General features: G+C 51.6%; 1 protein-coding gene across 1 annotated transcript in view; it reads right to left on the bottom strand.

The window, feature by feature from the left end:
- Positions 1-10,291, bottom strand: part of SMOX (spermine oxidase) — a 17,622-nt gene extending 7,331 nt beyond the window's left edge. Inside the window, exons 1-3 of the mRNA XM_044663023.1 lie at positions 10,089-10,291; positions 8,853-9,087; positions 1,513-1,739 (exon numbers count right to left, since the gene is read on the bottom strand). Of these exons, the coding sequence (XP_044518958.1) occupies positions 1,513-1,739; positions 8,853-9,060 (435 nt within the window). The 5' untranslated portion in view covers positions 9,061-9,087; positions 10,089-10,291. The remainder of the gene's footprint in view (positions 1-1,512; positions 1,740-8,852; positions 9,088-10,088) is intronic.
- Between the last annotated feature and the right edge of the window lie 240 nt (positions 10,292-10,531).

The raw sequence follows: 10,531 nt of genomic DNA on the forward strand, positions 1-10,531 counted from the left end.
AGAAAGAAAGAAAGAAAGAAAGAAAGAAAGAAAGAAAGAAAGAAAGAAAGAAAGAAAGAAAGAAAGAAAGAAAGAAAGAAAGAAAGAAAGAAAGTCAGTCTTGGATCTGGGAGCTCTAAAGGCTGAGAAGCCTGCACTCTGAGATCCTTTCAGGGAAAGCACTGGAGTAGAGCAGTCGTGTCTCCATGGCACTGCCCAGTGACTGAGGGGAGGCAGGAAATTCTCCTTAGGAGCCCATTCCACCCCTGCCCACCCACCTGCCAGGGAACCTGCCCTCCTAGGGCATGAACGGTTCAGATGGAACCAAACAAACACTCTCAGAGGGGCCTGGTGGGCCACAGGTTAGGGCTCTTTGGAGAGTGAAACGTGCATGGATTCACATGAGAGCCAACTTGTCCCACTCTCTGCTTCCAAATGGAAAGCCCCAAGGCTGGAAGTCCCCCAAGACAGGAATTCCTTTTCCCACAAAACTCTCAGGAGTCACAGGGTCAGAACTGGACAGTGCCTCAGGGATCGCCCAGCCTGACCCCCTCATTAGACAGTAGAGGAAACAGCCCCAGAGGGGTGAAGTTCCCCTGGGTCACTGGATCTTGGTCCCTTCTCCTCCACTTGAGTCCCAGAGGGGACGTGGAATATTAGAGAAAACATCCTGATTCTCTTTGGAGCAGGGCTGTTCTTTAATGACTGATCCCTCCAAGGTATCACTCATCCTCCTAAATCCAGTTATAGCTCCTTGGGGGCCGAGGCCCGCCTCTGTTTACCTTGCTACCCAGAAGGTCAAAGAATAACAAACACAAAATCTGAAGGTTTGGGGGGACTTATGGAGCCATCTAGCCCAACCTCTCCTTGACCAGGAATCTCCTCCCCAAATCCCTGACAAAAAGTAGGGATTCAGGGGCACTTAGGTAGCACAATGGATAGAGAGCCAGACCTGGAGTTGGGAAGTCCTGGTTTTAAATCTGGTCTCGGATATTTCCTGGCAATGTGACCCTGGGCAAGTCCCTTGACTTTTTCCATTGCCTAGCTCTTGCCATTCTTCTGTCTTAGAATTGATACTAAAACAGACGGTAAGGGTTATTTTTTTTTTTTAGTTTCCTCATCTGTGAAATGGGTCTAAAAGGAGCACCTCTCCCCAAGGTCACTGTGAGGATCCAGAGGGATAATACTTGTAAGCACTGTACAGATCAGCCATCACTGTTCTCACACACACAAACATCAAAATGGTTCTGTGTCTCCATAACCATCCCTTGCACTTACCACATCTTTTGGAAACTTTTTAAGAATCAATAGTCCATTTTTCTTCAGCTAATTCCCAGGACTCACTTGGGAAGTGGAAATAATCAGAGGGAGGGAAGCCCAGGCCCAGAGAGGGGCAGCGAGTTGAAGTCACCCCCAAAAGAAGGGGACCCCAAATTCCAGCCCCCCAACAACCCCCCGTGCTGGGGAGCTCTCTGCCCTCCCTCTCTCCACCCACAATTCCTCAGCCGTCACCCCTGTCCATCGGCTGCTCACCTCGTTGTATAAATCGCTGAATTCCTCAACCACATCCTTAGGGATTCTTTGGCCACGATTGGTGAGGTAGTAGGCCACGCCATTCTTGGAGTAGAGGCTGATCCGGCCCACGCTGCGCTCGCCATCCGTCGTCTCTTCCAGCAAGCCATTCTCTTCTGCTAGATGGTAGACCGGGTTTCCATGGGAACCATGGATCCAGGTAGCTCCCAGCTCAAAGGTGGCGTGTTCTAAAGGAGACACGGCAGAATGGTCACCTCTGCCATGGGGAGGAGCTCCTCAGAGCTTACGATTTTAGAACTAGAGTCTCCTCCAGTCACAGATAAGAAACTGAGGCTCAGAAAGGAGACGTGTCTCACCTGTGGCCACACTGCTCCTCCCTTTCCGCCTCAGATAGGAGCTGTCTTACTCCTGGAAGATGTAGGTGGCAGCCCAGGGATATTAGACATGAAGGAACCAAAGCCAAAGATGGCGGCCCTTGCCTCCAACAATGGAACCCACTGGCTTGGGAGTCCTTTGACTCCCAGGGCCCAAATTCTGCCTTGATCTCTTCCCTGTGCAAGAGGGGAAGATCAGGTCTCCCCTGTAGGCCAGAGAAGGCTGGGCTGGATGGCCTCTCTTTCTCTCTACTTCTACCTTCCCCATCTTATACTGTACCAATCCAGAGACACCAGACCCTTTGGCCATTCCACAAACAAGACCCTTCAGCTCTCCGCTCTGGCCGCTCTCCCTGGCTGTCTGCCATGCCTGGAACGCTCTTCCTCCTCCACTCCAACCTCCCTGTCTTCCTTTAAGTGTCAACTAAAATGCCACCTCCTACAGGAAGCCTTCCCCAGCCTCTTTCAATTCCATTTTTTCCTCTCTATCCTATAGACAACCAGCTTTCCTTGTTGTCTCCACCATTAGACCGTGAGCTCTCCAAGGGCGCAGGCCGTCTTTTGCCTCTTTCTGAATCCTTGGTGCTTAACAGTGCCTGGCACACAGTAGATACTTTAATAAATGTTTATGAAATTGAGTTGTTAGAGAAGCAAGCCTCAAAGTCAAAAAGTCTTGGGTTCAAATCCTCCATTATCACACACTGGACTGAATTCACCTCCCTGCAGTCTAGGCAGCTCCCTAAGCAGTAGATTGCAGAGAAGGTGCTGGTCTATGTTGGTAGAGGGACTTCCCTCATCTGGAAATTCCCCAACCCCATGAAATCACAGGTCAGAGCCCAAAAAAGTCCTCGTTATGATGGGAAGAGGGAGTGGGGGAAAGAAACGAGCCAATGGGAAATGAAGGAACTTTTTTTTTTTTTAATTTTAAACCCTTAACTTCTGTGTATTGACTTATAGGTGGAAGAGTGGTAAGGGTAGGCAATGGGGGTCAAGTGACTTGCCCAGGATCACACAGCTGGGAAGTGTCTGAGGTCAGATTTGAACCTAGGACCTCCCGTCTCTAGGCCTGGCTCTCAATCCACTGAGCTACCCAGCTGCCCCCGAAGGAACATTTTTTTAAGGACCAATAATTGGTTAAAATAAGCCCAGCCCATGACACGCAGCCCATTACACATGGCCCTCTTTCCACCCCCCAACCCTTGCCATAGTTCTTAGTCCTCCCCTCCTTGCCCATCCATTCACATCCTCCCCTGGATTCGATAATGGAGGCACCAATCCCTCTCGTCTTCCCCTTCATCCGCCCATGCAGGCAGGCTTGGATGAGTCAGAAAGCACCAACTCCATTGGTTCAGCCAAGAGGAAGGTGCCTGAGCCCCTGCCTCCTGTGATCCTCCGGGCCTCCCCCCTGCCCGGCCTCTCAGGCATGGCCTCATCTCCCCCACCGACCTCACGCGGGGCCCCTTCTTCCCACCCAGTAGCTTTGGGCAGGTCACCTCTTCCAGCTGGAGAGGCAGCTCCGTGGAATCTCAGCCCTTCCTCCTCGGGCCTCCCGAGACCCTCAGCCAAAGCCAAGGGCATCCTTCAAAATCTGAGGAAGGAGACCCTCCCTAACTCGGGCCGACACTCGTCCCTCAGCGCTCTCTCCAAGTGCATTTAGACTTTAGCTCAGGGGTTCCCAGACTTGTTTGGCCTGCTGCCCCCTTTCCAGAAAAAATATTCCTTAGCCTCCTGGAAAGTAATTTTTAAAAATTTTAATAGCAATTAACAGGAAAGATAAATGCACGTGTGGCCATCACCGCCCCCTGGATCGCTGCAGCACCCACCAGGGGGCGGCGGCGCCCACTCTGGGAATCACTGCTTTAGAGCAATAAAAAAGGCTGAAGCCGAGCTCCCAGCCTACAGGAGCCACGTCTTCACTGGGTGCCCCTGGGCAGGCCACTGTCCCAACTCCAGCCCCAGCCCCGGAGTCCTTGACTCCTCATCTATAGAACAAGGACCAGAGTATGGAGGCGGGGAGGGAGGAAGGAAGGAAGGGGAGAAAGACAAATATTGGACGAGAGAGGCTCAGAGGTCCCTTCCTGCTCTGACACTCCGTGATTCATTTCCTCTTGCTTCATCCTGGACAGACAGAGGTCAAGCAGTATTCCCGCTTCGGGAATTTCCTTCCTCCCTGAAAGTGTTTCCCAACCTATGAACAAGAATAAGTCACCTTTGGGGGGCCCTCCAAGGGTGGCAGAGGGTAAAGCTGGGCCAGTGACTTGGGGAGGCAGAGGCAGACCCAGGCCTTCCCGGTTCCCAGCTCAGCCTCTCCACTACAATCCTGTCTGCGCCTCTTTCCCAGAGGCTGTCCTTGGGATTTCCACATGAGGGAACTCCTTCTCCCAAGACAGGTTGGGACTTCTCTCCCGGCCTTAGCGTTCCAAGGAGCTTCCAAGGCCATCCAGGAGAGGGTAAATGACTCGTCCAGGGCCGGGCAGCCAGGATGGGTTCGAGCCAGGACTGAAAGCCAGGCCTTCCCATCTCTGAGGAAGACCTTCAATCCTGCTTCCCCAGAGGCAGACGGCCAGGTGGTGGCCTGGGATGGGAGCTTACAAACTGGCTATAGGGAAGAGAAGGGATCATCGAGGGGCCTCAGGACTGCCGCCCCAGAGCTAGAAGAGACCTCAGAGGCCGTCAAGTCCAACCCCTTCTTGTACAGATGAGAAACTGAGACCAGACTGCAGAAGCAACTGCCCACAGTCATGCTGAGGAGGAGGAGGAGGAGTAGGAGGAGGAGGAGGAGGAGGAGGAAGAGGAGGAAGAGGAGGAGGAAGAAGGAAGAAGGAAGAAGGAAGAAGGAAGAAGAAAACACTTAGGGATTTATAAATCACTTTACCAATATTGTCTCATTTGATTTTCACAATAACCCTGAGAGGCAGATGCTATTATTATTCCCATTTTGCAGATGAAGAAATGAAGGCTCAGTGAGAACAGAATAACTCAGAGTCACAACAATCCCAAAGCTAGTAAATGACTGAATCAGAATTTGAACCCAGATCTCTTTGACTTCAAATGCTGAGCATTGTTTGTCACAGGGGGCACGCATCCCCATCCTTTGCAGGATCATCAGGAGGATAAGACGAGGATCCAATCTACCCTTCCTGACTCAATTGCCACTATTTCCTCCCCCACATCCTGCAATGTTGGCAAACTGCCAAATTCCTCCCCAAATGCTTTCCCATCTCCCCGTTCTGGCTCATCCCAGCCCCGGGATGCCTCTCCACATATATGATTTTCACAATAACCCTGTGAGGCAGGCGCTATTATTTTCCCCATTTTACAGATGAGGAAAGTGAGGATCAGCATCCTACCCAAATCCAAAACCACTTCAAAATCGACCTCCTCTGGGGTCTTTGGGAGGAAAGTGTCTTTTCCACTCTCCATCCCTTCTGTCCTAAATGTACTCCTACCTCACCTTTGCCTTTCAAAAATCATTTATTTGGAGGGCAGCCACTGGCTCAGTGGATAGAGAGCCAAGGATAAAGATGGGATATTCCTGGGTTCAAATCTGGCCTCAGACATTTCCGAGCTGGTTGACCCTGGACAAGTCACTTCACCCCCATTACCTAGCCTTTCTGGCTTTTCTGCCTTGGAACCCATATATAGTATTGATTCTAAGAAGAAAGGAAGGGGTTAAAAAATCATTTGTTTCCCTCAAAACTCGGCTGAGGCATCCCCTTCTTCCCCTGATCACCAGCAGCCGCCAAAACAGTTCTTGCACTGGCTTTGCACATGTCTTGCATGGACTTATTGGCACGTGCCGGCTCCCCCGCCTCAAGGGCAGCTTCACTGGGCCTCTGTGTGCCCCTGGCAGTACCTGTTACCAGGAGATGCTGAATAAGGCTCCTCGGTGGATGGCAGCGTCTTTGAACCCCCAGAACCCAGCACGGGCCCTATTCACAGAGGTGCTGAGCAAACGCCTCGGGATCTCACACACCCACCGACACACACGGACAAACACAGACAGACACACACAGACACACACAGACACACACGGACAAAAACATACAGACAGACACACAGACACAGACACAGACACAGACACACACACACACACACACACACACACACACATGCTCCCACCCAGGCTCCCTTCTCTCCTCTACCTGGGGATCGCCCGTGCCAGCCCTGTAGAACACAAGAGACGTGAGAGGAGGCTGGAGGTGGGGTCCTCGCACCCCGAGCCCCCCAGCGTAGCATCTCCCACAGGATTGGCTGGATGGAATTTAGCATCTCTCCCTCCCCTCCAGCATCATCACCTTCCCCAGGCTGGACCAGGCAGTAGCAAGAACCCAGCCCCACGGGGAGGGGAGGAAGGCTGGGAGAAAGAAGGAGGAGGCCGGCGCTTCGCTCTCCTTCTCCCCAGGCGGCAACTCATTATTGGGGCTGAGCTAAAAATAGGGCCCGACTCCCCGGAGGGGGTCCAGGGAGGGGCAAGAACAGGCCTGCGCTGCGGCCTGTACCTGCTGTCATCCGAGACCATTGGTCTAATAAGTAGTAGTAGTAGTAATAACAACAATTATTATTATTATTACTTTGGGGATTTTCTATTTTTCAAGCATGTTCTTATCTGCCTCCACAACACCTCCTCATCTCTAAAAATAAGGGAGGTGGGGACAGCTGGGGGGCTCAGTGGATGGAGAATCAGACCTAAAAATGGGAGGTCCTGGGTTCAAATCTGGCCTCAGACACTTCCCAGCTGGGTGACCCTGGGCAAGTCACTTGACCCCCATTGCCTAACCCTCACCACTCTTCTGCCTTGGAGCCACTATTTCATATTGATTCTAAGATGGAAGGTGAAGGTTTAAAAAAACTTCATTCAAACCCCAGAACCACCAGCTCACCCAGGGCCCAATGGATGCTTCTTGGATTCATTCTCCTGTAGAGATACCAGAGTTTTGTTTTTGTTTTTGCTTGCTGGACCAGAGGGGGCTCTCTTCTCCTTCTCTGGCCGGGACCCTTGGGCAGCCAGGCTGGGAGGAAGCCCACAGGCTCTTTCTCAGAATCAAAAAAATGACATAGGGCAGCTGGATGGTTCAGTGGATTGAGAGCCAGGCCTAGAGACCAGAGGTCCTGGGTTCAAATCTGGCCTTGGACACTTCCTAGCTGTGTGACCCTGGGCAAGTCACTTAACCCCCATTGCCTAGACCTGTAACAAATAATTATGATTCTTCAGGTCACTCATCCCTGGGCCTCAGTTTCCTCATCTAGAACAAAGAAGAGAGGCTTTCCGGGGAGGAGCTTCTCCAAATGGATGCAGATGGAGACCTCCTTGATCCTGCCTAGTTCTGACAAGTCTAAGTAGTCAGGGCAGTTGGCATTAGATCAACCCAGACAGAGGGCTGAGCCTCAAGTCTGGAAGACCCGAGTTCAAATCCAGCCCCAGACACTTACTAGCTATAGAGCCTCGGCCTTGTCACGCAATGTGTTTGCCTCAGTTTCCTCATCTATAAAATGAGGGTACCAATAAGAGCACCAACTCCCAGAGCTGTGGTGAAAATCAAATGAGGGATTTTATATACGCCAGATACACCAGAAGCATTTGGTAAACTTCAAGACACTCCACTGTTACTATTTCCTCATTTTGACAGGTGAATAAAGGGAGGAAATAAAATTAAGGTGACTTGTCCAAGCACAGAGTTTGTGATTAGATTAGTGGCGAGGATTAGAACCCAGGGCTCCTGGCTCACAGAAGCACCAAATGGAAAAAATGGCTTGTAAGGGCCCTTCCAGTTCTCAAATTCTGCACATGTTAAACCTGGAAGGGACCCTACAGAGCATCAAATTCAGTTCTGATCCGAGGGGCCCCTCCCTGGAGGATCATTTCATCCAGGCCAAAGAGAAGGAGCCAAGGATATCGGAAGCATGTATTGTCTGGGCTTGACTCCTGCCTGTACCTACTAGCTGTGTGACCCTGGGCAAGTCACCTTCCACCACAATCATCTGGAGCTAGTACTTGTGTCCCCACTTCATTTGTGAGACTCGCATGAAATCTATGGAAATAGCAAGGACAAAGGCAAAGTTTGCTATAAAAGGCAGCTAGAATTGTTCCTTCGCTTTACAGATCCCAGACGCTCAGAACTTCAAGGTTGGAGCCAGGCCCAGTGAGTCGGAGCTGCAAGGGGACCCTAGAAATCCTGGAGCTCCACACTCCTGTCACAGAGGATGGGAGACCCAGAGGGGGAGGCAGGGAGCTGATGGCACGCAAAGGAACTGTGGGCATCCTGACTTCCAGCCACAGTCCTATTAGCAGTTGGGTGACTCCCCACAAGTCACTTCCTTCTCTGGGCCTCAGTTTCCTTATCTGTAAAATGGAGACAGTCTTGACACCACCTACCTGAAAGGAGCTTTAAGTACCATTACCATGAGTTGTTAGATTATCACACAAGGTCAGAGATATGGCCAATTGCTGAGAGCAGAATCTGGGTCCCCCCATAGGTCCAAGTTCCTCCAGTATACCATCATGCCTTGTACAAATAAACCCAAGCCCTGGGCCTTCTCCTTCAACCGTAAGAGATAATAATCCTGGCCCCTGCCCCATCGGGTTACTTTCAGGATAAAGAGCTCCAGAAACACAGGCAGGATGTTCTCATTGCTTGTTAGCAGGAGGATGTCATTCCAAAGGAACGAGCATCTAATGGTGGAATTCCAGGGAGTGTGTGAGAGAGAGACAGACAGAGACAGACAGACAGACAGAGACAGAGAGAGATAGAGAGACAGAGAGGAGAGAGGGAGAGAGAGACAGAGACGGAGAGACAGAGACAGAGGGAGAAAAAGGAAGAGACAGAGACAGACAGACAGACAGAGATAGAGAGAGTCAGAGACAGAGAGAGGGAGAAACAGAGATAGACAGAGAAAGAGAGAGACAGACTTCTGTCCAGGGAAGAGAGGAGGACAGGGAGGGACAGAGCAGGCAGGACTCCTCACCGAGTTTCACGCTCTGCACGCGGCCTCCGATGCGGTCCGATGCCTCGAGTACTATGACATCCGTGAAGCCGTGCTCCAGGAGGGCTTTGGCGGCGGCCAGACCGGCCAGGCCAGCGCCGATCACGACCACTCGAGGTTGTCTCCTTCTCCGCAAGCCACGACTGAGAGGGTCATCCGCACTGTCACCAGAGGTTTCACAACTTTGCATACCGTCCGCGCTCTCTTTCTAAGGAACCTGCAGCCAGGAGACAGCAGGGAAAGGGGAAGAAGAGAAGGAGGAGAATGCTGAGCCCATAAAATCTGTCATCCATCCATCCATCCATCCATCCATCCATCCTTCCCTGCTTGCATCCCTCCTTTCATTCTTCTATCCCTTTCTTCATCTATTCCTCCATCTATCCCTCCCTCCTTCCACCCCTTCATCCCTCCCTTCTGTCTATTCATCCCTCTCTCCTATTCTTCCTTCCTTCTCTCCATCCATCCCTCCATCTATCCCTTTCTCCTTCTCTCTCCTTCCCTCCATCCCTCCTTTACTCCCTTCTGTCCTACCCGCTCACCTCTAAGGGTGAAATCCAAAAACGGATTTGCCCAGCCCAGACCTCCCAGGCATCCCCATCAATCATTGCCCAGCTCAGGAGAGACCCCAGTCTATGACACAGACTCCGAGTTCTGCCCGAGAGGGGCCTGAGAGTTCACCAAGAGGGGCCTCTCGCTTAACGACTGATGAAATTATGACAGGAGGAGGTACACTGACTTGGCAAACCCAGTTCCTTTGATGCTGAAACCCAGACCTCTCCTTCATCACTTCACAAACGCCTGGACTTCAGTTCCCCATCTGTCGCGTCACAGGGTTGGGCTGACGAGCCCTGAGGTCCCTTCTGACACTAAATCCCCCTCCCAAATGGGATCGAAATGAATGAATTTTTAGCCCTGAGGAAGGAATTTCAAGAGAGTGAAGGGACTGGGGGAACAGGGATTCCCCCATTTTGGCCTGAGAATCCCACCAGGCCAGTTCTGTTACCCCCAACTAAGCCTCATCAGCTGGTGAGATCCCTGACTTTACATGGCCAAGGAGGTCCCCATGACTACTGACCCCAAGGCAGGGGCAAAAAAAGGGGGAAAGGAATGAAAGAGAGGACAGGGGAAAGGAGCCTCCGAGATGGTTCCCCAGCATCCCCCGTAAACAGGAGCCGCCCCACAGCTTCCTAGCAAGCCCCAGCCCTTTCACCCTCTTACACAGAAAAGAGCAGCACCAATGGCCAGCCCAGAAGTCCTCAGGTGCCTAAAACCAAAGATGGGCTTGCTGGTCTTTGCCTCCAGTTACCCAGGTCAAGTTCAGAAAGGGCTCCCGAGGGCCACCCTGGAGACTCCTCCTCTCTGGCTTTCCTTTTCCTTCTCCCTCTTCCCAAGTCTGTCTCTTTGTGTGTCTCTCTGTCTCTCCTTTATCTCTATCTACATCTCTCTGCCTCTCTCTCTGTTTGTCTCTCTCTCTCTCGTTCTTTCTTCCTCTGTTTCTGTCACTCTGTCTCTCCCTCTCTCTCCCTCTCTCTCTCTGTCACTCTCTATCTCTGTCTCTGTCTCTCCCTCTGTCTCTGTGTCTCTGCCTGTCTCTGCCTCTCTGTCTTTCTTCCTCTCTGTCTCTTTGTGTGTTTGTCTCTCTCTTTCTCTCTGTCTTTCTT

The sequence above is a fragment of the Gracilinanus agilis genome, chromosome 2, assembly GCF_016433145.1.
Source record: "Gracilinanus agilis isolate LMUSP501 chromosome 2, AgileGrace, whole genome shotgun sequence".
Lineage (NCBI taxonomy): Eukaryota > Metazoa > Chordata > Mammalia > Didelphimorphia > Didelphidae > Gracilinanus > Gracilinanus agilis.